The sequence below is a fragment of the Camelina sativa genome, chromosome 5, assembly GCF_030686135.1.
Source record: "Camelina sativa cultivar CO46 ecotype springtype chromosome 5, ASM3068613v1".
Lineage (NCBI taxonomy): Eukaryota > Viridiplantae > Streptophyta > Magnoliopsida > Brassicales > Brassicaceae > Camelina > Camelina sativa.
Genome location: NC_141884.1, coordinates 18,936,546 through 18,963,115, shown reverse-complemented (window position 1 = coordinate 18,963,115; position 26,570 = coordinate 18,936,546). Strand labels below are relative to the sequence as shown.

Below are 26,570 nucleotides of genomic sequence, written 5' to 3'. Positions count from 1 at the left end.
ACCAGGATGTAAGAGTTTTTTCTCTCTTTTGGCAATCTTCCTCACCTTGTTCTGTTGAATCCTCTCAGAAATATTCTCTGATCTCTTTTGTTGTTTCTCCTAAAGCACATATATGTGGCTTAGATATATATGTTTAAGTGCGAGAACGGTATGTAAGAGCATAAAAGTAAACAAGACACAAGCTTTGTTAACGGGGTTCGGATAACCTACATCCCCGGGACCAAGTCCAGAATTTATTAAGTAGAAGTAGAACTTCAATAATACCATCAACGGATCTCTCTATCCTATTGATGGGACAACGCCACACACCTTGTATGCATCTCTCAATAATACCTAAGACGCGCACCTGTCTATGAAACGCTCTCTTGGTATTTATAACAATGGCTCAACCCTAGAGCTAACAACTTTCCTATTCTAAACTGGCAAACTAACATATTTAGATAACTCCTAAATAGAATTAATCCTAATTCCACTCGGTAGGATTAGTATAGCTTGCACTTCAAGCTATCTTCAAGCTTATGTCAACATTCTCCCTCTTAAGCTTGAAATCATTTTTCTTCCAAATCTCGCATTCCAATGAGATCCATCTGATCCGACACAATAATATATATGTGTACATGAGCTCTAGAACCTTCACCTCTTCTCTTAGTCAATTTTCGTCTGGCCCAACAAGGCCCAATAAATGTGATTTTGCCAAACCCAACAACAAACTCCACCTTTTTAGCAAAAATCACACAGGTACGTGAGCACATCGACATCATCTCTTTCTCCCTTCCCGTGAAGCTGAACACCACCGGATCACCATCTCCTCCGGCGATCCTCTGCAACAACTCCAGTGCCTTCCTCCATCATTTCCGACGAAACGTCTTTACCGAAGACTTTGAGACATCAACTTCGTCTCCTCCAATGGATCAAACGCAGCTCCTTTGTCTTCTCCGACGGAACGTCTTCTGTGAAGTCGACTACCAGCGTACGTTCTCTGACGACTCCCTCCGGTGAAAGCTACCACACATTATTCCTTCAAGAAGACAACCACAACTCTTCCTTATCCACCGACGCGTGTGAACCTTCCTAGTCATCATCGTCGGACTGTCACCTTTTCCGGTACCATCATCACTTTTCATCTCAGGTAACCTCTAATCTCTCTCATGTCTCTTCTTGACACTTAATGATTAGGATCTTCTAAGAATTGCCAGAAATATTGAAACTTAAAAGTTTCAATTTTGAATCCATTTAAGGTGATGAGCTCTCCACCTTGTCGTCACTAGCAAACTTTATCGCTTCTCCCATGTGATCTTGTTCAATCAATTCCGACGACTCTTGGGTAAGAAGTTATCTCACCAATTGCTTTCACCCTTAGCTCCTCCATCACAATTTCTGAAATTTTCTTGAGAAACCTCAATTCTCCTTTTTCATCCAAAATAATGAAATACTTCAACTTGATGATGCAGATCATATCTCCTTGTCCCTTTCTTTTTTCACCAATCAACTCTACTTTTCCTCTGTCATCTCTTTTAATATCTTCAACCACACTATCTTCTTTATAAACTTTGTTAATCACACATGCCTGTTTATAATATCATCTTCTCTTCTAAAATTATGCACTCCAATCTAGCCTTCAAGATATTTCTCCATTTTTCTCCACTTAGACAACTAAAAATTTCTGGATTTTTCATCGGTTTTGATGCAGAACACAATGGAATAGCAAACCAACCCAGAAAAATATGAACTTTTGTGGAAACATCAACAACAGCCATATGAAGACACAGGAAGAAACAGATCACCATTTGCATTTACAGTTTGGAAGTTACACCCACTTTCCCAGAACAGATCCGGAATGATGCAACCTGCAAGCAGTCCAACTTTGAGAGCAATTTCCCAGTAAACCACAAGGAATAAGATGACGATCTTTATATCATTGGAAAGATCCCGCTCTCAAGTTTTCAGAAAACCTTTTGTAGCTTCAATCTGAGGTCTGTAGCAATAGTAACCGAAGAAGAAAGTAACGACCCTAGAAACAAAAAATTGTTCTTGAATACCAGAAACTTCTTCTTTTTCATCACTCTTACGATTCCTCTTCTTCTTCTTGCATCTGTTCACTCTTCCTTTTGTTTCTCTTTTTGTAGGATTAAGCAATGAATCAAATTCCAACACTCCCTCTTGATTCATTAGCTGAATTCCCAAAGTCTAAACTAGCAAATTTGATCCCACATTCTACTTCTTCTCGATCTGTTCGTGAATCTCTTTCACGTCATTGGCAGAACTCGTTGGTGAGTTCCCTTGCTCTCTCGTTGCTTCAATCTTCACAAGCTTTCAGTTTGCTTTGTCACTCTCTCTCTCTGTCTCAGATCTCCCTCTTGCTCTTATACTTCACGAATTGAGAGTTTTTTTTTTTTCTTTTTTTTCAGTCTTTGGTGAGTTTCCTTCTTTCTTCTTCTGCAGGTGCTTAGAGCAAATCACTCTTGTCTCCTTCAGAGATGATGCTTCACATTAATCTCTTCCGGTGAGTCAAGCCCTCACCATCTCGGTTGTTCTTCATGGATACTCTATGCTCTCCACAGTACATACGCAGGTAATTCACTTCTTCCTCTTGTTGATTGTGTGTCTCAAAGGCAAACATCCGAGACATAACACACATACAACGAATCAAACAAACCAACAGCTGACTTCACCCCAAAGTCACATATGAAAGTATGAACCCTTTTAAACGTCCTAAACACTGTCAAAATCATTTCAGATCCAAAGCTCCATCGAAGAGTCAAGCATGGCTTCTCAATTTTGATCTTGAGCTTAAGACTTATAAATTCTTTTCAGATGACATTCGGACTTGACTTCAATTAATGACTTTCTCCACTATGAAATTCCTCTCATATCCCTTGACAACCTCCAATGAGGAAGAAAAACTCTCAATCTTTCCCACTGATTCTTGTAGAAGATTCAATATAATCAACCAAATTATCCAACCTTTCTTTTTTTTTGAAATCCATAATATGATATCTTCTTCTTCTTCACTTTAACCAAACATCAGCTAGTGACTCATGATGGCTCCCTTTATTTCCAGAATCAGACATTACTCTGGATTTCACGAACTTCTTAACCCAACTTTTATTACTACTGGTTTCTTCTCACGTTTACGTTAAAATCAGAGATTTTTTTTCTTCCTTGTAACCACAATTTAAGATCATACCCTCGTTGATCCTCTTTTCATCTATGCTTCCTCAATACAATTCTAATCCCGTCCTCTGACATCTTTAACTCCCTGCAATTTTTTCTGCGGAGTCTCCGACATGGTTCCTTTCTAGTGGTCGCAGAACATCTCAAGTTTATCAGGATTTCGAATCCTAGACACCCAAAGCTCAATTCTCTTTAACTCACTTGATTTCTAGCTGTGAATTTCTCTTCCATATTGATACCATTAACGACCATAACACAACTACCACTAAATCTTCATCATCAATAACAACAGACAATTTTAGTGACTTTTCCGAATTGGCAGACCAAGGATAAACAAGATGATTTCGAGCTGAGAGACCCTTGATTTTTTTTTGTTTTTTTCATCTTCATTCAGCCTTTTGTGCTCACTCTCTCCTCGGCTCCGTTCCTCAAGCTTTCTTTGCACAATGAAGAGACCTCTCAATGTCTCTCTTAAGTGAACACATTCTCATCAAAGTAAGGCTTTCATGGGCCTGTTTTATTACCTACAATAGAGATTGGTCATGAGTCTCAAACCCCTTCCATTATACTAAACTTCTTTCTTCATCAATGACTTTTTTTTTTTTTTCATACTGGAAAGAAGAACACGATAAGGCTAGAACTTGTCGGCGAACTCAACATCTATTCCCTGAGATATTCATTAGACCATAACTCTGCAGCGACTTCTGTTATCTCTAACTAGTTCTCTTATGTGAGGTTCTTCGTGTCTTTCTTCGTGATTGTAATATCTCACGGCTCTCGTCACCAACCTTAACTCTTCACAGCCACAAACCCAGGATCACACCCGAAACAATAAGTCAAGAACAGATCTCTATCGAACCTTGATTAGTTAGGCTCTGATACCAAATAAAGCACATATATGTGGCTTAGATATATATGTTTAAGTGCGAGAACGGTATGTAAGAGCATAAAAGTAAACAAGACACAAGCTTTGTTAACGAGGTTCGGATAACCTACATCCCCGGGACCAAGTCCAGAATTTATTAAGTAGAAGTAGAACTTCAATAATACCATCAACGGATCTCTCTATCCTATTGATGGGGCAACGCCACACACCTTGTATGCATCTCTCAATAATACCTAAGACGCGCACCTGTCTATGAAACGCTCTCTTGGTATTTATAACAATGGCTCAACCCTAGAGCTAACAACTTTCCTATTCTAAACTGGCAAACTAACATATTTAGATAACTCCTAAATAGAATTAATCCTAATTCCATAACTCGGTAGGATTAGTATAGCTTGCACTTCAAGCTATCTTCAAGCTTATGTCAACATCTCCACCCTAACCTTCTGTTGCACTTCAACTCTTTCCTTCCACTTCTCCGCGCTCTTCTCGCGCCTCTTCTTTTCCTTTCGGATTCTCTGCTTCAACCGCTTTGGATCATCGCGAACTTTGATACCAGCAGCTCTCTTAATAGCCGCTTGCCATGAGTGTTTCTTTGCAACAACATCCCCATTCTCTGGATCTTTCTTTAAACTCTTCAACTCAATCGCCATTTCAAGCTCTTTCGCCTTAGAAACTCTCTTTTTCTTTCTGTTCTTCCCGTATTCCTCATCATTATCGTCCCCAATCTTGACATAACCATATGTAAGATCCTTCACAGCTTCTTCAACAACATTCAACTCCTCAGAAGCCGAGCCTCTCTTCCTCTTATTATTCTCAAGACGACGTTGTCTCATCTTCTCAAACGTATCGTTTTCTTGCAAGCCACGAAACATTGGCTTTATAGTATCTGTCTCATTACCGGATTTTTCCTTTTCCTTCTCCAGCTTCTGTTTCTGCAAATCAAGAGTGGTCAAAACAGACTTTTCAGGGTCAAACCTATCTCTCTTTGCCTTCTTTAAGTTTTCAATTGTTTCTCTTTTAGCATCAGCTTTTCCTGCCTTGCTAAGACCTTGAAACCACTTCTTCTCTGTATCCTCATCATACAGATAGAATCTTGCAGAGATGAGGTTTATTAACTTGTCTGAGAATTCGCCATGACGATGAACCATATCGAAAGTGCCGTCTGATTTAATACTACGTTTCTCCCTTTTCTTCTTCATCTACAAAGATAATCACAATACAAAAAGCCAAGAAGACACAAGAGTTGCAGAAACAAACCCTTACCTAACGCTTCAAAAAACAGAGGAAAGAAAGAGACTTAGACCTTGTTTATCGGGGGGTTCAACCCCTGATTCTTAGTTTTTTTATGCCAAAAAATAAAGTAAAACAAAAGAAAAAATCTAAGAGCATGGGCATTGGTTAGGGACAATTTTTGGTCCCCCAAATTTAAAAGTATTATTTTGAAAGGTTCTTATTTTTAGTATGAAGATTGGTGTCTATTTGTATTTGGTCCCCCAAATAAAATAATAATATTTTAAAAGTTACAAAAATTAACATTAACATTGTTATAACATAAGATTACCATCTAAACAAAGAGGAAACACAAGTGTGAGATTATTTTATAAAATACATACCAACTAAAATCCCAGCTGTGAGATGTAAAAGGCATAAATAAGAATCCATGATGGCTTGTTACCCGATCATTACTATAGAGACCTTTGCAGCACCCTTGCATAAATACAAGAAGAGTAATTCCAAAGTTAGCATCCAGTCTCTTCTAAAAAACAAATCAGATTAACAAAAAAGCAAGAATCTTACGGATTGTGTGTTACTGTGCTCCATTTGTCGGATCAACAAAAGAACCTGTAGGAACGAGACCTAAGTACAATAACAAGTTAAGGAATTCGCTAAAAAGTGTATCCATGTTATGATGGAATGGAAAAAGGTTAGAACATAGGATACAAAAGTGACCATCAATGTATAGTTCACAGCTTTGTTATAATAGACTTCAACGTTTACGGAGGTCGCATTCAGCGCCAAGGGAGAAAAACAATCTCCGTCATCATCTACTGCAGGACTTTACTATGAACTTTGATCTAAGGCCATTGATTCCTTGAGGCATTTCAAAAGCTAACTTTACTACAGTTTGGTGGTTTGAAAGGATAATCGGGAGGGAAGTGAATGGTAACGAGAAACACACCCCCTGAATACGGACTCTCTGCAGGACCCATTATTGTAGCTTGCCAATGAAACATGTCTTCAGCAACTGGACCTATAAATATCAATACAACTCAAGTTCTTCAGTCTGTGACTCAACAAATAAACTGAGACTCGTTATACAATCTTAGATATTCTACATTTCTCAACTCTTCTAACTCTGATTAGTCTGATAATTAAGGAAAAGTAACAACTCATAAACTGTGATTCGTACAGAACCTTAGACAAACATAAGCCAATACATAAGTTAACAACACCACAACACAAAGAAGGATTTCTACATTACTCCTCTAACTCTGAGCAGTCTAATAATTAGCAACAGAGCACCTTTGTAATCTCTAGAACACTAAATATATGGCAGATTTGTGACCGCACATAATGGTTAATCACATAATGATCCAACAACAACAACAAGAACTAATCAAGATAAAACTAGCTCTCTCTCTCTCTCTATGCGTTCCAATCAAACTAATCAAGATAGAACCAATCAATCAATCAATCATCAACGATTTTAGTTACCTCATCTAATTAAGAAGAAGCGATTGCTCTTCAGTGAGACGTAGCTGGCTGTTCCTGGTGGTGATGAGATGATTTGGAAGGAACCGAAGCTTTGGGAACATCTGGTTGATATACTCTAAAGCTTACGAGTTTGAAGGAGAGAGAAAGATTGCAACACCAAACGGTGGGCGATGACTGCCGGCGACTGGGTTCAGATCGTGTGTGGCCACCGGACCCAAGACGAAGACGAAGACGGAGACGGACTCGAGATAGAAGAGAGAATTGGAGAACTTTCTCTCGACGACCAGCTTCCACGTGTCCAAGTACACGGACAAAAAACGTCCCCAAATAAGAACCGTTTTTTCGTAATTGGGATTTTATGATTTAAATGTAAATCCAAATAAATCAGGGGACGGACCGAAACTACGGCGTTGCCCATGGTCTAAGGGGAGTTGTTATATAGTATCCCCATATCTGTTGTAAGAGACGCTACGTGTCAGCGTGCTACTGGACGAAAGTTTTTGTTAAGAAACAAAAAAAACTTCTCGTGTTTCTCTTTCTTCCTCTTCTCTCTCTTTCTTTCGCCTTTGCAATCGGAAGAGATTTTTCTCTCAAATCGGAACCAATCGGTAAATCTCCTTCAGCAATCTCTTTCTCGTGGTATGAGTCTCTTTTTGATTGTAAGAATTCTTGTTTATTGAGGATTTAGAAATTATGGTTCTTTGATTTTTGAAAATTAGGGATGTTTGAATAATCAGTGTCTGTTTGTGTTTTTAGGCATAACTGTAATTAGGATTAACAAAATTAGCCATGATTGATTGCTTTGTGTCTGTTTTTGTGATAAACATGTTAGCAAGCTTCTTGTAATCATTGGACTAGCCACTAAACTAAACCACTAGAGAAGAATATTGACGAAGTTGCTTTCTTAGTCGTATTGTTCTTGTAATCATGGTTTTGAGGTTTTTGCGTATCGTTTTCTCCAATTGTGGTGATGTGTTGTTGAGAAGCTTTTTCCGGGTGCGATTCAGCTTGCTCAGGGAGTTAGGTTGGCTATGGCTGTTTTAGCTAGGATTTATCGCGATATTGGTGTCTTGAAAGAGCATCTCGCTGGTAGTAGGGAAAAAGAGACCGTGGTGGTGAAAGTCTCCGCTTCAGTTCGTGAAGGTTTGGGCTTTAGAGAGAATCATGGAGTTTCAACCACCAGTGCAGCCAAGTCAGTTAGAGCCCTTTGAACCACGTATAGCACGGTGACACCAACATACTGATCATGCTGGCGGTCAGGATGTGTCCTTGAAGATATTAGAGCGGTTGTGAACTCGGCCAAAGAAAGCTTTGAGTTTTGACTATAGTCCCTGTGAATAACTTCAAATTCCAAAGGTTTAAGTGGAAAATGACCGTTTGATTCGTGTAATAAGACCTGAGAGACCACTGTAGGCTTTGGTCGGTGTTTGAGGTTCGCAAAACTGGTTGAGTGTTTTTTTCCATATATTAAAAGGTAGGGTTCAATTAATAGAGTTATCATCTCCCCTGCCTCTAAAATCATCATGAAGCTTAGAAGGAGAAGGGCTTCGGAAGTGGTGAGTGTTCCTAAACCACGTTATTAAAGTGATTGATTATGTTCTTCGTAATACCTCCAAGTGGTCTATGGTTCCGAGGAGAGCTTGTTGCCTGAATGCTTATACATTATCTTTCGGAGGGCAAAAGATTTTGGGGGTGGAGTATTCTCGCTTGCTGCTACCATCATGTGTGATCTCATTCATAAAGATCCCACTTGTTTCAATGCTTTAGATTCAGCTAGTATAACGTCTTGTTCTTGTTTGTTTTTGGATTAATAATGCAGCTCGGCTACTAACAGGTTGATCACATCAAAGGATCATGCATTGGTCATCTCGATGCTGATGGGGTGTACACTGACATTGTTAACACTTTCTTGAAACGATATAGGGTGATGCCGACAGTGGAGTCAACAGGCTATGGCAGAAGAAGAAAGTTGAAGCCAAACAACAGTAAGACCAACAAGCTTTGTTTTCTAGTTTCTAGGTTTCTTTTTGAAATCTAGATGTGAACCTTTGTCTTCATCACAATCTTCATCACAATCTATTTCTCTTCATCAAAATCTTCTCTTTTCACCTATGTAACATATCCATCAAAAGTTAAATCATGATTCATGATGACTCTTATTTAGTATTCTCTACTACTATATCAAGTTTGAGTTTCATATTTACTATCTCTGGTTTAACAAGTTTGAGTTTCATATTTACTATCAAATTTCAAAAAACAATTTTTTCAAAAAATAAATGCTTGCAAGATGATTTGGTTGAGAATATTTTGGCAAAATTTGGAGCTAATCAGTATTAAAATTAATCATTCTCTCCATTTATAAATTGCATTTCTGTTGTAATATGTATTAATGTTTTTATTAAGTTTTGTATGTTTGAAAATTAATAAAAATGGAATATTTTCTAATTTTATAAAATCTTAAATGTTTACACATTTATACCACTTATATTCTATTTAAAATTTTTAAATTTTAAAAAACAATTTTTTCAAAAATAAGAGACCCAAAACAAGAACCTACCAATAAATAAGAAAATTTTATCTAAGAGATCATGAGTTCTTATATTCCAAACAGTACATAATTAATTCATAAAATATTTAAGAACTCCCTTTACTCCAACCCACCTATAAACATTCTTAGGTCATTGGTCCTTAAGTAAATGGGCCTTTTAAGAAAAAACTAACCGAACTGAACTGAAACCGGTTTAGTTATAAACCGGATCTAGTTTTTCTGTTTTACTCCGGTTTAAATTAACAAGTCGGAGCGGCGGAGAGGGAGAGAGAGGAAGGCGATGATGTTAAACCCTAGCAATGGCGGAACCGAGGAAGAGGAGAAGAAGATGAAGAAGGCGAAGGTGATTGTGATAATGGGTCCAACAGGGTCTGGGAAATCTAAGCTTGCCGTTGATTTGGCGTCTCATTTCCCGGTGGAGATTATAAACGCTGACGCAATGCAGATTTACTCTGGACTCGACGTTCTCACCAATAAGGTCACCATCGACGAGCAGAAAGGTTTCTAAATTCTTGTTAATTTATCATAGATAGATAGATGACTCTGCTGTTAGTATATAGTTCGAGTAGATGTAAGCTTGGTTTTGATGTGGATTTGGTGATTATTTAGGAGTGCCTCATCATTTACTTGGGACAGTGAGCCCAGATTTGGAGTTCACAGCTAAGGATTTTAGAGACTTCACTGTTCCAGTGAGTACAAAGTTTTAACTCTGCTGCTCTGTATCTGTATATCAGTGTCACAGTGATCACCTTATCTAAGTAATGGTTTTTTGTTAATTAATATTATGATTGATTTGTTTCAGCTTATTAAAGAGATCGTTTCTCGCAATCACATTCCAGTTCTTGTTGGAGGAACAAATTATTATATACAGGTAATCTTCTTGTCAGTGGTTTTGTGGCTACACCTCCTCATAGTTCATCGTTCTTATCGCAGTTAATCTTATCTTTTAAGTTACCTGTGCTTGACGCAGTTAATCTTATCTTGTTCATGTAGGCTGTTGTGAGTAAATTTCTTCTTGATGATGCATCAGAAGATACGGAGGAGTGTTGTTCAGATGTTGCTTCAGGTATCTAGAATCTACTACTATCAACATAACAGTTTTTTATTGAGAAATTTTAAGACTGGATAATGAGATATAATGTGGTGACAGTGGTTGACAAAGGCTTGGATGTTGAGTCTGTCTGCGGGAGAGATGATTTGAGCCATGGATATGACCTTCTAAAAGAGCTTGATCCTGTGGCTGCAAACAGAATTCACCCCAATAATCACCGAAAAGTGAGATTTCTGATTCGCTATTTTCTTCTCTGTAATAGACAATGCTCTTGAGTCTTGAAAATATATGAGTTTGCTGGTCTTACACAGTTTCATGCAATTTCTGGTTTACTCACTCTGGTCCGATTTTTGTAGATTAATCGATTCCTGAGCTTGCATGCTAGTAAAGGAGTTCTTCCAAGCAAGCTATATCAGGGAAAGGCTGCAGAGGTAGGTTCCTTCTTTACCCCAGTTCAATTTGATTTATAATCATGCATATAGATGTGAAGATGTGAAATATCTCTATTACATAAACTATTATCCCCTTTAGTCAAAACGAGTATTGATAGCCCTTAAACTGCTTTGAGAAGTTAATTAACTAATGTATTGCGGCAGGGCAGAACTGGGGCTGCATCGATGCCTCTCGTTTTGATTACTGTTTGATATGTATGGACGCGGAAACCCCGGTACTGGACAGATATGTTGAACAAAGAGTCGATTCCATGGTAGAAGCTGGACTACTCGATGAAGTATATGACATCTATAAACCAGGAGCCGACTATACTAGAGGCTTAAGGCAATCGATAGGCGTCAGAGAGTTTGAAGATTCCCTGAAAATGCATCTCTCTGGGAGACATGCTGAACAGTTAACGAACTCAAGCAGAGATGATAAGGCTATGAAGGAGAGTTTGAGGAAGACTCTGAAATTCCCGAAAGATGACAAGTTGAGGATTATGTTAGAGGAAGCAATTGATAGGGTGAAGTTAAATACCAGAAGGCTCGTTCGTCGTCAAGTAAGTCCTCTTTGATGAACAAATTGTGTTCTTTAACTTGTCTAAATTGATCCATCAACTCTGAAACGTTTCATTTTATGTTGTGTTTCAGAAAAGGAGAGTGAGTAGGCTAGAAACTGTCTTTGGCTGGAATATTCATTACATTGATGCAACAGAGTACATATTAAGTATGAGTTATGTGTTTCAGCAATGTTTCAAGTAAATACCATAGCTATTCGGAGAACAAACTTTAAGAATCTCTCTTGTTGGTGTTTTTTCTTGTTATTAAAGGCAAAGCTGAAGAGTCATGGGATGCACAAGTGATTAAACCTGCTTCAGAGATTATCCGGTGTTTCCTGATGACAGGAACTGATACGGGTCGTGATTTAACATCAGGAAAGTCGCTTGAAAGAGATCTATGGAGTCAATATGTTTGTGAGGTACTATAAGTTTCTGTCATACACAGCATCTCTTAACTCGAGTGGAATATATCACTAAATACTGAAGCATGTTGTTGGACGCAGGCTTGTGGAAACAAGGTACTAAGAGGAAGACACGAGTGGGAGCAACATCAACAAGGTCGTACACATCGTAAGAGAACCACTCGACTCAGAATGGCCCAAACTTTGAAAAGTAGAGATAAGCAAGAAGAACCAATTCATGAGTGACTCAGATATTACAGTAAATGTGTGTCCCATTTAGACTCAAATATTCAAAACCCATCCCATCAACGCATTACGATTTTTCTTACATTTCCAAAATCAAATGTCTATTCTAATAATCACATCAGTGTCTTATAAAGGCATTACAAAAAAATTGAATGCCTAATCTATTGTCAACAGTTTGGTAATTAAGGGCCATATTATATTGAATGTCATGAGTTGATTGTTTTAAAAAGTTTGGAACAAATAGTGTTAGTTGTTGCAAAAAGGGAGAAAGAGAGGAACAGTTATCCAAAGAGATAGGGAGGAATGGGGCTGTAAAGGGAAAAAGTGATCACGAGATAAATTAAAGGAGAAGTAAATAAGTAGTACTTATATAAGAAGAGAAGAGACCCATCATCATCACCATCATCATCTTACTCCAAAAATGGTCCCTTGAGATCCTTATATGTCTTTTAATAGACATGTACGTATCATACGCTTACATTACTGCAAGTCTGTAACCATAACATGGTCAGCCTAATGAAGTCATTATTGTTATTTTATTTTGAAGATATTTTGTAACTTTTCCTTTCCAAAAACATATCGTCAGTTTAATTTAACGCAAAACTTTTGTTCTTCAAAGTATAGTATTAGTGTTCTACTTTCAAACTTTCAAGAACTCACAAATAAATTCAGCAATCCGGCCAAATTCTTCGGTTACCATTTAGACTATATATGTCTTAGGTTTGCATTAGTTAGAAACAGAAAGAGATTTAGTTGGTGTAATTTTGTAAGTATTTGGGTTGTGAGTTTCCACGATAATTGAATTGTAGAAATGTTGTGTTGGCCGACCTGACTGAAAAGTAAATGATGTCAAAAGATTTTCAAAAGAGAACTGAGGGATATATGTAGAGTAAAGGTCACTTCTGAGTTCTGAACAATCAAATGCATAGTTACATTAATGTTACTTTGGCATTGTACCAATTAATATATCTATCTCCCAATATAATAATTATTATTTTATAGTCACATTGATGTTAATTTGGCATTGTACCAATTACTATAAAAATAATTGTATTCGAGGACACATATATATAATAAAAATGTTAAAATAATAAAGGATAAATAAAAAATAGACATGGTTGTGTGCCTATATATATGGGGTACACTAACATTTACAAAGGACACATGCAAGGGCCATGTGAAGAGAGCCTAAGCAAATTTAATGCTACTGTTGCTCTGAGATACCGTTACTTATTCTTGCTTTAACTTTATTTTTCATTTTTTTTTTAATTTATATTGACTGCTCCTCTTTTTGTTTCCATATTAAAAATTTAATTTTTCGTGGAATGTGTTATACTCTACGAGATTAATTTGTAAAAAAATAAAAAAATAAATAAATAAAAATGATAATATTAGTTTTGGCAAGGAAGAAAAAAAAAGAAAAATGATATTATGTTTGGCAAGGAAAACAAATTGACTGCAAGAAAATTGATATGATTATATGGCATGTAATTTTGGAGTATATGGAGAAGAAATTAATAATTTGCAGAACAAAGAGTACTTGTTGGATGAGTATATAAGTACTAGTAGTAGTAGGGGAAGGGACTGATAGATTTTGATTCGAAAATTAAATTGTAAGACAATAAGGGACCACTCATGAAGGGGGTGAAAGCAATATAGTCACTGTGCAGCACATGTATCTTCCTTCCCTTTCCAGTTCTTTTTTTTTTCCTTCACATTGATAAAAAAAGAAAGAGAAAAAATGTTTAATAATGAAGAAACTTTTATGGAGATTGTTAAACAAAATAGAAATTATATTCTTTATAGTATTTTCGTCATTTTTTATTTGTGTATATTCACTTCATTTTGCAAACAGTTTGAAGTAATATGTTTATCAAACTCGTAAAATTTTATTGTGTTTTCTAATTTAATTTCAAACGAGAATCGTGAGAAATTAATGAATCGTGTAAAATTAGTTAGTGTTCAAGTTTAAAATCTAATCTCGTTGTGAGGTGCGAGTAATACAATCAAGTGTGTGTGAGCCTAAAAGCTCTAGTCTCATTGTGTCATGTTAGTTCGACAATTGGTATTAAAGTTTAGGCTAACATTTGTAGAAAAAAATTGTGTTTAAACAACTTCAGAGCATACTAGGTTTTTAATAACACATCTAATTTTTAATATTTAAGATGAATTGAGAGTGTTTCAAAATAATGAAAAATGATGTATCAAATAAGTCAATTGATGAAAGTTTGGATATTGGTTAAATAGTTACAAACTAAAGGCATTTATACATTTGCTACCATGAGCTTCATACATTTCTCACTCATATGCCATAATCTGCAATAGCACAATTCAATTTTCTTGGTATTCTCGACAACAACAAATGTATTTTAGGTTATCGTCACCTTTGTGGTCTTTCACACACGTTCATCTTCAGGTTGACGTCTCCAACACCAAAAATATCCATAGCTAATCCATCTGCTAGATATACATTCCCAAAATTCTCAGTAGCATAGTTTTCCATTATGATATGGTGTCGTGGTGTGAAAAGAGACTCCTAAATGAAGGACCCAAGAATCGATCTGACTAGCAGCTGAAGAGATTGATGTTTATGCGGTTTCAACAACCGCAACGTGAGATTCACTTCTTCTTAAAGATCAGTAGACACTACCATTGCATAAGTTATCACTAAATTAGCTCCAACTCTTTTGTTATCTTTTTTCTTCTATAATGCTCAATAATTTTTTTTAATGTGGCTTTTTCCATAATTTTAGCACTCTGCATGTTGCATGGTCTTAGAATGACCTCGTCCATTGCTTGACTTTCCTCTACCTTAATTCCGGTTTGTTCTTTCTTGATTTATGCCTCTGTTCTCAACATTGAAAGCATAATTCATTAAGGTTTCTTGTGACACCTTGGTTTGAGGAGTGGTTTAAAATAATTGATTTGACCAAAATATACTTATCTTTTTGGTCAACCATCATGAGAACTCCACACTAAAGCATGCTTGAGCTGAGAAAGTTTTAGGATGGGTGACCTTCCGGGAAGTGATTGTCGAAATTATGCGAGTGGGGACAAAAACACAGGAAAATATCATTTGGTGATTTGTAGGGTCAGTAAAGTCTTAAAACCCTTCCGGACGTAGAAAAATGGCCATCAAATATGGATGGACTCACGGGCCGAGAGTTGACGTGGGGCCCACCAAAAAAGGTAGGCTCATGGATTGGGAGTGTACATGGGACTCATTGTGAGAGATGACTCTTGGAGCATTACAAGTGGTATCAGAGCCTAACCCAGACTAGTGTAGAGTAAAGAGAGCTAACACCATTGGGGGTGAAGGTCTTGGGGAACAACAAGGACATTGCGGTTTGCTAGTGGGGGTGAACTGTGATACCCCGGTTTGCAGAGTAGTTTAAAAGAATTAATTTGGCCACCTATGTCACCAAAGTGCACTAATATTTTTGGTCAACCATCATGAGAGAACTCCACAGTTAAACATGCTTGAGCTGGGAAAATTTTAGGATGTGTCAACTTCCGGGAAGTGATTGTAATGAAACGAAAATATAAGTGCACTTTTGCGGAGAAGATGAAAAGATAAGTGACACACCAGTTTGCGGAGAGGCTTAAAAGAATTGCTTTGACCACCTATGACACCAAAGAAAACTTATCTTTTTGGTCAAAGGTCCAGGGAGAACTCCATAGTTAAGTGTGCTTATGCTGGAGTAGTTATAGAATGGGTGACCTTACAGAAAATGAATTTCGGAACTGTGCGAGAAAGAACAAAATACAGGGAAAGATCATATGGTGATTTGTAAGGTTGGTAAACAAGTCTTTAAAGCCTCTCAGACGTAGCAAACCGGCCGTCAAATATGGATAGGCCCACGGGTCAGAAGTGGACGTGGGTCCACTAAGAAAGGTGGGCACATGGACTTGGAGTGGATGTGGGGCTTAAAAGAATTGATTTGGTCACATATGTTACCAAAGTGCACTTATTTTTTCTGTCGAGCCATCATGAGAGAGCTCTGCAATTAAGCTTGCTTGAGTTGGAAATGTTTTAGGATGGGTAATCTTCCGGGAAAAGTGATTTTCAGAATTGTGTTAGTGAGGACAAAACACAAGGAAATATCATATGGTCATTTGTAGGGTTGGTAAACAAGTCTTTATAGCCTTATGGACTTAGCAAACTAGCCATCGGATATGGATGGTCCACAAGCCAGGAGTGGACATGGGTCAACTAAGAAAGGTGGGCCCATGAACTTGGAGTGGACATAGCGCCCACTAAGAAAATTGGCGTTCGGAGCATTACAAATGGTATCAGAACCGAACATAGATGAGTGTGAAGTCGAGTAGGCTCATCCCATTGAGGGTGATGGTCTTGGTGTGCAACAAGGACGTTGCGATCTGTTAGTGGGATGAATTATGATACTCCGGTTTGCTGAGAGACTTAAAATAATTGATTTGGCCACCTATTTCACAAAAATGCACTTATCTTTCTGTCAAAAGTTCTGAGAAAACTCCAGAGTTAAATGTGTTTATACTAGAGTAGTTTCAGGATGGGTGACTATCCAGAAAATGATTGTCAGAACTGTGTGAATGTGTGAATGAGGACAAAACACAAAAAAAATATTATGTGGTGATTTGTAGATAAACAAATCTTTAAAGTTTCCTTACGTAGCAAATCGACCGTCGAATATAGATGAACTCACAGATTGGGAGCGAACTTGAATCTACTAAAAAAAGTGAATCCATAAACTTGGAGTGGACATAAAATCCGCTAGAAAAGTTGGCGGCCAAGGCGCTACACTTCTCCTGTATATATCCTTCGAACTTCATCTCAAGAATTCGATCTCGAACATCAATGAATTTTAACTTCTGATTACCAACAGAATTACTAATTGTTGCCGTCATGGACTCCTAACTATATTTGGCGGAGATGCAAATTCTAAATTGGTTTTAAACGACTCGAACCAATAATTAAATTATATGGTATTGTTATGTTGACCGAATAGTTTATTTTGTACATGTTTCATTAAAATTATAGTTATATATCTTGATAAATACTTATATACAGAGACATGGTTAGGCATATGATATTCACTAGTATAATGTTCTTGGTTAGAGTAGACCAAAATTCTAAAACTAAAACATACACATTGTCATTTACAATGTAGTTACCTAATACTCTCCAAATCAACCAAACTATATAGAAAAAATGATTGGGATGTCACCACCTAAATTTCTCCTAACCGAAACAACTTAACTAAAATTAAGCCATTACTTGACTTTTCTTTTTACAACAACTTCACCATTAAAATGTTAAAAAAACCCTCTATAATTTACAATTGTTGTCACCTAAAACTAGAAGAACTTGTTCCTTCAATGGGATGTCAATTAAACAAACTAAAGTTGGTGGAACTTGAAAATCTAATCCAATATATACTGTGTTGTAAACTTCATATAAAAGATCATATTAGCTCATTCATATACTTTTATTAGATTAAGAGGAACATAAAAATAGCATGAGTAGATTCTAGACCTTTTAACTTTTGTACTTTAAAGAGGCTCCATGCATATCTTTATAGGCGTGCACATATTCCCCCCATATATTCTCATCTTATTTCACACTCTTCAATTCTTCTTCTTCCTTAACCATATTCATCAATTACTTCAACATTTATGAAAAAAGTAAATGTATAACTGCAGATGAGCCTACATAGTAATAGAGATCACAATGTTGCCTAAAAAGAGAGTCATAGAGACAACAATATTTTCCCAACAAATGACTTCAATTTAAGATCAGGCAATGCTCTTGAATTTATAATAAAAACCATTTAAAAACAAAAAAACAAAAACAACTCCTATGAAGAAATTCACATTTTCGAATTTCTCAATATTAAATCACAACTCAAAAAAAAATGTAAGAAAGAAAAATCTATACTCCTCCCAAGAATAAAAATAATAATAACGCAAACCCATTAAAATAATATTCTCAAATATTAAAAACAGAATCAAATCACCAATTTCTTGTAAATCTCAAAAACTAAGAAAACAAAAAAAATTGGTTTTTCTTAGTTTTTGTTTTTAGTTTTAAGTCTTACAGGCGTAAATGAGGAGAGAGAAGTCAAGCTTGTCTTGTTCATCATCTTTCTTAACCATCTTCTCTTCTAACCAAAGCCTGCTACTGTCTAAACCATTCCTTGTCCTAAACATGAACACAGCTCTTCCACCACCACAAGGTCCTCCTCCTCCTCCTGGATTACTAAAGAACCAATCATGAACATCCCACATCAGATCCACAAGCAACCCATCAACAAATATCGTCTGATTCCCTCTAAAGTTCCATTGGAGCCTCTTCACTTTAATCACCGTCTTCTTGTCGATACAAACAGAGAGAACAGGGTATTGATGATGATGATGATGATGAACGCTCTGTTTCAGACCCTCTGTTTCTTTATTACATCTGATGACGATTTCGTGCGAATCTCCTGTCTCAACGAATCTAGCTTTCGTGGAGTAGAAAGTGTTGTTCCCGGTGAAGTGTTCTTGCCGTGAAACAAGAGAGAAATCGAAACCGATATCGCCGGAGAAGCCCTTTTTACGGAGAGTCTCTTCGGATGTGTCACCAAGAAGAAGACCCAATTGAGCATCAACGAGGACGATAACGTAGAAACCATTGATGGGCTCAGGACCACACAAGTTAGAATTGTATTTAGCGGAAGAAAGATCCCAAAAAACCTCGATTCTACCGAGATCGGAGTCGACTGATTTGTTACCTTTCTTCTTACGGAAGAAACGAGAAGAAGTGTTGAGTTTGAGAGGCGTCGAAGGGTTTTGGTCCGCGGAGGAAACAGAGATGCTTAGACCATTGTTGTTGTGTGGATTGCACCATGTGACCTTGATGATGAGATGGTGCTTCGATAGAGTGATTCTGTAGATGCTTGTAATGGTGGTTTGTGTTGATGGTATGAGAGATGGTGAGATACATACGTTGTTGGTAGTGTACTTTGAACAAGATGATGATGACGATGATGATAATGATAGTGATAATGGATGTGTCACGTTTATAGAGTTCTCGCTAAAACATGACACCAAATCTCTCATCTTTCCCCAACGAAAAATGTGATTTGGGTTAACAAAAAAAAAAAAAATGAAAAACTTCCCCAAGTTGGGGTTTGTTCTGTTTGCTTCTTGAGACAACAAAGTGTGTTTCTTTTTTACTTGAGAATCAAAAAAAAAAAGAGAAAAATGTTGGGAAGAAGAAGAAGAAGGATGAAGAAAGTAACAAATCTGGGTTTTTTTGAAGGTTAAAGATTGGGTTGCTTTCTTTTTATTTCTCCTCTTATTCTCTCTTCTTCTTTTTCTTCTTTTTTTTTGGTTGAGAGAGAGAGAGAGAAATGGATTAGGGTGTGTGTGTGTGCTAAGAAGAGTGGAGAAGAAAGAGGGTGAATTTAAGTAGTTTTGAGCTTTCTTTATCTAGGGGACACAATTTTTGATTATGATATTTTTTTATTGTAGTTGTATGCTTAACTAATTTTAAAAGTTTTGTAGTACAACTTATGACTTCTAAGACTTTAATTTTGTTTTAAATTAATATAAAGAAAATCAAAAGGGATTGAAATTTGTTGTTAGTCATATATAACCTTTAGATTAAACCTTAATTTTTAGAAATTAATTTGAAAGGTTTATATACAAGAAAGATTAGATTTATGATAATATTTTGACATATATTTAATTTAGGATATATTATAGATGAATTAAAAATAAGTTTGAGGTTACAATTAGTGGAATTTTTCTTAATTTATTTTGTCAACGCAAATCACAATTAGTTTAAGAAACTGTCATAATAAGAACAAAGGTTAGTAACATATATATAGTATTACGAATACGTTTTTCATTTCATTCCTTCCAGTTCCAGATATCGTAGTCAAGTCGAGAGTTACAACTTACAAGCCAAAAGCCAAAAAAATTATGGACACTAATTACTACACCAAAAGACTACTGGTTTGTTGCGATTAATAAAAATACAAATATTTATGGATGGAAAACAATATCACCCGTTTCGAAAATCAGATATTTTAAGCTAGGAGTGTGTATATAAATTACGTATTTGGATTTGTCAATAATACAAAAATATTATAATAAATATACTCTTTCTTCTAAAAGACTAGAGATTTTTTTTCCTCTCTTGTCACCAAAAGACTAGAGAATCTTTTTTAAAAAGCTTAGACAATAAATAGTATCTTATTTTTTTTTTAACGTGTTGATTTATTATTATTGTAAATTACGAAAACTGTTATACTCACCATAAATTACACTTCTTCTCCATGCGTAAATTAAATCATGACGAACAGTTCTAATTGTGCATCGTTGAAGATCTCCTATAAATTGTTATCTCATTAATCTGCAACTTAATTAATAAATCACAGTATCTGGGCGTAGAACCCTAAACCTCTTGGTGTAAAAGTATTAATCACCATATCTCATTTGTTCATGTTTTAAAACTTAATTATACTAATTTTTAATATTCAAAATATCCATCAAGTTTTAAGAAAAGTGATTCTGCGTATATATATATATATATATATATATATATATCACCAGTTGTTAAAACTATAAATAGAAAATACGTCTGATTATAACATTAAGTGATAGGTGCTCAAATAACGCTTAGACAACCACTACAACGTCTAAAATTGTATAGACCTCACTTCAATTATGATTACACATTTAATTTTATAAGATTTATTTTCATATACATGATTACAAACGTTTACATGTTGTTTGATCGATATAAATTAAATTGTTTTTGTCTAGCTTTATTTACTATTTCATATTATTATTTTAATAGATGTATTTATGTAATATATTTTATGATATTATATTTATAATGTTTTATGTTGTAAACCCTTAACTGTCTAAAATTTCTAACCCCGATTAATCGTTCTAATTGCTCGGTGTTGGGTTACTGCCTGCTTAGCACTTAATGCTTTCCTGAAAAAATGACTAAAACTAAAATTTCAGCATTTTATTAGTATTCTACAAAACTTTTATCCAGTTTAGTCTGTTTCACGAACATTAATTCAACTATTCCGTTATTCCTCTATTATTTGACATATCAGTCATGTCCTTTAATAGTTTTGTCTTTCATATTATTTTTAGAATCTGCTTAAATTAATATCTGGAATATCTTGAATATAGTTCTTCAATTCACTCCAAAACTCAGATATCAAATGTATCGTATTTGCAAGGTTTAAATTAGTTGGATTGAAGATGTTATTACCGAAATACGGATGAGGTTTTGTAGCAAAAAAGGAATCATCATTCTCGGAACAAATTAGATCAAATCTGAAAATTGCAATAAAGGAACTCTGAAATATGGATCGGTATCGTTGAGTAGTATAAGGGAGCTGCCTCTAGACTTGTACTGGCTTGCCGCGAGTGGTATCAATCTACGACTAGGAGAGGAAGTGTGAGCAGGCTGTTGAATTGTCTACACCGCTAAATGTTAGAACTTTGTTTGTTAGCTCGTATTCGCCGCATAGGTAAGTTTTATGCAAATTCGTTCTTTCTTAAAATATTTTTCTATTATCCAAATGATAATGTTTTAGAACAAAATTTTATTAAAAAAAAAAACCAGTTTTTAATTCAAAGGGTCTTCAAATATAGTGTCAAATTTTGATACTGTCAAGCTTTACCAAATTTTCAAACATGTAAGTGCATGATTATTGTGTTGATTAGTATCTCATATTAGTTTGGACCTTATTAGTTAATTAGTGATGCTAGTATGTTGTTTTGACTGAAATCTAGTACGAAAATAGAAAGTTGGGTAGTAGAACACGGTTGCTTTGTTTGTTGTGACATATCGATGTAGACATATTTAAATCCCACTTATACAAAAATCATGTTATCACTTTATGTTTCTTGTCGTGCATAAATAACATTTTAAAAAACCATAAAAAATGTCTTATATGGTTATGAGTTATAACCAATACCGCGAAATATGTCGTATGAAACAAGGGACGAAAATATTTTGTAAAAACTTCGTTAACGCTACACTCTAAAATTGTATTTTTACAAGGTTATAAACTTATAATACCATATTGTTAGGTTGTTACACCGATATCTAAACGACATCACTACATCAGTATGAATGATTATGTGGATTGAGTTGGAATCAATGTTCGACCCCAAACGATATAATTTCTCCTAAAGCCCAGGTTTGCTCCATCAATTTCTTATTTGTACTTCTTCGTTAGCTTCTCCTTGTACCGAGTCATGATTCTACTTGTCCGAAGACTGCAACTAGAACATGATCGCTCAATGTCGCTAAGTTGGTACAAAAGCTATCTGAGAACCTTGCCTTTAGATTCACCTAGGGTTGTTACTCATGGTTGGTTTAGCTTGAAAAATAACGGCATTATGACCCCATCTCATAGAAGTTGGGGTTACCGAAACTTTTTCAAGTGTCCTACTCCGTCTCGCCTGTTCCCTGAACCCAATCAAGAGATATCTTGCATCTCTATGGACGTTCCAACTATCTATGCTTGGTCAAGTTTCCTCTGTAGCAGAACATTGGTGTCTCAAAAGTTGTGTGATAGATTTGTTTGTCGAGGTCAGTTTATTAATTCTGCCCGGATGCTTGCTTTGTGTAGCCATAGTTATGACTCTGATCCGACAGCTTGCTTGAACCCTATCCTTAAACCCTTTGATCCTTTGTTTCATCTACCGCCATTATATCGAAAGCTTGTGTATGTTGACATTTTCCAGGACCAAACTGATTACAAGATTTGTGTGGAATTCATTTACCTCCATTGCCATGTGAGGGATGACCCACCTGCTTTGTTACGGTTTGACTCCCATTACCTACGACACCCGACTATAGCTTCATCTAGTATCCTGAGGTTTGTTCCTAAAAGCTTAAAGGACTTTGATCATATGCTCTTGAACCTTCTCATGGTGGCGACAACCCCCATAAGCGTTCCCCCCGTGGAAAACCTTTTTACAAGTTCAATCGCGTCATCCGTTAGAGCCGTTTATGACCACTCGCTGGTCGAAGATCTCGTGAAGTCTGACTTCAAGTACGAATCCGCTTTGGTTCCAATAGACATCTCAAATATTGTAAAACTGTTTCAGTTTGAAAATCCCTTTGTTAAGCTCATGGAGCTTCTATCTTTAGTTTTCTTTGTCTATCATGAATCATGTTGTAAGAACTCACCTCTTGCTGAGGTTTAGATTGAATGAAAATTCATGTTTGTCCAAAAAAAAAAGAAAAAAAACCAATACCTTGAAATATGTCGTATGAAACAAGGGACGAAAATGTTTTGTAAAAACTTCGTTAACGCTACACTCTAAAATTGTATTTTTACAAGGTTATAAACTTATAATATCATATTGTTAGGTTGTTACACCGATATCTAAATACGACATCAGTATGAATGATTATGTGGATTGAGTTGGAATCAATGTTCGACCCCAAACGATATGATGATGATACTAATCACTGACAACCAATTTGTGAATGTAGTTATTGTACCCTAAACATTTTGACGGAAACATGATGGTTCTTTAATAATTAAGAATGATGACCATTCCTTATCAATTACTTATTTAGTAATTTAGTAAATTAATCAAAACCTTTTATATGTGCTCGTTATTGCTGTTGAGATAAGAAATAATTATTATTTTTTTCTTGATAAAATAAAGTGAAAGTTTAATTTTATAAAGACAGCCTAACATCTGGAGATCCGAGAACAGGTATCTTGCTTTTGGAGCTTTCTGACTATTTAAATCAAAATGTTTTCAACTTATGTTCGATCTGAGATTTTATAATATACTCAGATTCTAATTTGTTTCCTTTTGTTTTGAATGCTCGCAAAAATGTGTTTTCTTGTAGGTAAGAGAGTTAATGTATGATTCAAATTTTCTTAGTTTGTTTCATCTCCATTAATTGGTTAAACCTTATATATTAATATTAGAATGTTAAACTTTTTATAATAAACAAATATCCAGTTCTACTTTTTGTTTTTGTGGATTTAAATTCATATTGTGACAAAACATCATCGAATTTAATACAAACTATTCGGAATCAAGTCTGACAAATGCATGTACTCTGTCTTTTTCTTTCTTTATATAAAAAAAACGTTTTCCCATACTTAATATTAAATCAATATGTTCTCTATTGTTCTTGGAGTAGTTAACTGCTGGGAAAGTTCTTAATTACGTGATTATGTGGGCAAGTCAAGTTTGTCTACAAGCCGTTGACCTAGTAAATTAAAAGAAGGATGATTTGTCATTTGTATATTTTGACATTCATAACGAAATTAGTGAATATACATACAAAATATATTAAATTGGTAGAGATGCAGTGAAGAGAACTTACATTAAATTGAGAGAGGTCAATGCTATTGGGTTCATAAAACTTCAAAAACAAATTAAAAAAGTCATGTGGCTGCATGTGGTATATGAAGGTACGTCGAAATCAATTCCATTCCATGAGTCTATTCTCCTACTGTCTTTTTTTCTCTAGTACTAGCGTTAGAGTGACTTTTTACATATATATACATATATATATATATATATAACCAAAATATATATAACTTTGAAGTACAACGATGATGAAGTCATGAAACAAAGCTTGTCATGTAATGATAACTAGATTATAAACAAAAATCGATTAACAATGCCAAATGTCAGCATCAATTACCAAAAATCCAGTAAGATCATGAATGGGAAAATGGGTATATCAATATGATGGGCATATTTTCACAAGTTGGAAGCATGTATATTGACAGAATAATAATGTTTGATATTTTGCATTCTAGTCTCAGCTAATTTTGTAAACATTAAAAATTGGAGCATAGTACTACATTTAAATTAGTGAAAGAGATTGGGAAAAGTAAAATTCATGAGTGACCAAAAACATAGCCTAGTAGTTTATGACTTGTGCTAGTCTCGTCATAACATTACCACGTTGATTCAAACCCACGTATACATATATATGATAGATGAACAATTTTTTGCCATTAATGATCTCACTCGATTTCGGTTTGTGATTTGAATTTTCTTAGAAAGTGGACATGAAAGAGTTGATATATATCTACGGCAAATGGATATGAACATGAAGGCAGCTAAAAGAATACTCAGTGGATAGGAACATTGAAGACAATTGTGAAATGAATTGGGAACATCGACAGCAAACCCTACATTATACAAGCATTTTCTTTGCAAGGTCCCCTATCCACTTGTGTTTAATGTCCCACAAAGGAACCATGCATCATTTAATTCAGAACTACAATATACAAGCATTCTCATTCTATCACATGCAACTCTTGAGTAAGTTACTAATATCATTCTTGTGATATATAGTTGTAGTCACCTGTTAATATCATATTACAAAAACTAAGCATATGTTATCGGGTAACAATATTGTAAGTGGGTTATTTTTGTAAATAAAACACAATGTAATAAGCTCAATGTTCCTTACGTAGAAAGTAGCGATAAACACTAATAACATCTACAAAAGACTTTCTACGTGAACCTTTAAAATTATATATACTGAATTCATGCGCTGGAAAAAGATGATAGTTTTTTTTGTCAAATTTTTGTTTACTAAAAATTATAGTTTTATGAGCCGCTCTCACAGGAAAGCTCATGGATGTTGTTAGATGAGCCGCTCTCACAGGACGCCGGGGACGTATGTGATCGAGGGCTCTGTAAACATCGCCGTTGACGGCTTAGTCTCGGGCCTCCATTGAAAGGCTTCTAGTGCGTCTATTGCTTGAGGAATTTGGCTTCTACAAAGTGTACCCGCCCTTCGTCTCGAGCTTACCACACGGGAAGAACACCAATATCGTTATCACTTCGTCCAACTCTATTCACCTCGTGCCTATGTCGAGTGGACGGACTGAGATCATGTTTACGAATTATGCTTCCATGTTTTTACCTTTTTTTGCCATGGGACCATTTCTATAGGATTATAATCCATGATTGTAAACCTAAACCTTTTTCATTTCAATGAAATATTTACATTTTTAGCAAAAAAAATTATAGTTTTATCAAAATAAGTATAATAAAGGGAAAAAAAACTTGAAAATATCGAAAAATGACGACTAAAATATGAACACTCGTGCAAAGAGTTGTTATCCACGATGTGTACGTATATGGTAGATTAGCGTGAAAGAGAAGTGCTCGAACTATATTATCGATGGTCCGAATCATTTTTTTCTGCCCTACAATTGTGCTGTCAGGTCATGAGGGCATGCATGACAAAGCAGAAGAAAATTATTTCGTGACAGGCGAAGAAATCATAGAACTTAGAGTTGTGGTCGCCATCGTTAATTTTTTTTTTTTTGGGTGGAATGCTCGCCGTCGTTATTGCAACGGCGTGATTTACATAAACAAACAATAATAATAATCTGAAACCAAAAAGGTTAATGAAGATATTTAATTAAGTCATCAATCAGCTTATAAACATAAATGAAAAAATGTTTGGAATGGAATTATTTTAAGTGTTCGAAACTCTTGTAATCGTTTCGTGAATACTAAATTAATTTTTTACTCAAGTTTTATTCATT

General features: G+C 35.5%; 3 protein-coding genes across 8 annotated transcripts; 1 reads left to right on the top strand and 2 right to left on the bottom strand.

The window, feature by feature from the left end:
- Positions 1–714: 714 nt before the first annotated feature.
- On the top strand, positions 715–12,247 carry LOC104786947 (tRNA dimethylallyltransferase 2-like). 6 transcript variants are annotated; one of them, XM_087450293.1, is made up of 16 exons: positions 715–1,129; positions 1,239–1,324; positions 1,691–1,973; positions 2,127–2,270; positions 2,409–2,572; positions 7,786–8,763; positions 9,524–9,826; positions 9,936–10,015; positions 10,129–10,197; positions 10,320–10,392; positions 10,477–10,601; positions 10,734–10,808; positions 10,979–11,371; positions 11,463–11,538; positions 11,642–11,790; positions 11,875–12,247. In XM_087450293.1, exons 7-16 carry the CDS (start codon positions 9,607–9,609, stop codon positions 12,016–12,018), a joined length of 1,404 nt encoding a protein of 467 aa, XP_087306419.1. In that variant the 5' UTR covers positions 715–1,129; positions 1,239–1,324; positions 1,691–1,973; positions 2,127–2,270; positions 2,409–2,572; positions 7,786–8,763; positions 9,524–9,606; the 3' UTR covers positions 12,019–12,247. The 6 variants fall into 6 exon arrangements, 3 of the variants coding, with proteins under 3 accessions (XP_087306419.1, XP_087306418.1, XP_087306420.1); XR_015557133.1 differs by lacking the exons at positions 715–1,129; positions 1,239–1,324; positions 1,691–1,973; positions 2,127–2,270; positions 2,409–2,572 and adding an exon at positions 7,247–7,386 and having other exon boundaries at positions 7,786–8,501; positions 8,598–8,763; positions 9,574–9,826; positions 10,974–11,371; XR_015557132.1 differs by lacking the exons at positions 715–1,129; positions 1,239–1,324; positions 1,691–1,973; positions 2,127–2,270; positions 2,409–2,572 and adding an exon at positions 7,277–7,417 and having other exon boundaries at positions 9,574–9,826; positions 10,974–11,371.
- On the bottom strand, positions 2,849–5,686 carry LOC147943995 (uncharacterized). The gene has a single exon (XM_087450295.1). It carries the CDS (start codon positions 5,260–5,262, stop codon positions 4,480–4,482), a length of 783 nt encoding a protein of 260 aa, XP_087306421.1. The 5' UTR covers positions 5,263–5,686; the 3' UTR covers positions 2,849–4,479.
- Positions 12,248–17,764: 5,517 nt separating the features above from the next.
- LOC147943994 (uncharacterized) lies at positions 17,765–19,435 on the bottom strand. Its single transcript, XM_087450285.1, has one exon. The coding sequence runs from the start codon at positions 19,096–19,098 to the stop codon at positions 18,085–18,087; it is 1,014 nt and encodes a 337-aa protein (XP_087306411.1). The 5' UTR covers positions 19,099–19,435; the 3' UTR covers positions 17,765–18,084.
- Between the last annotated feature and the right edge of the window lie 7,135 nt (positions 19,436–26,570).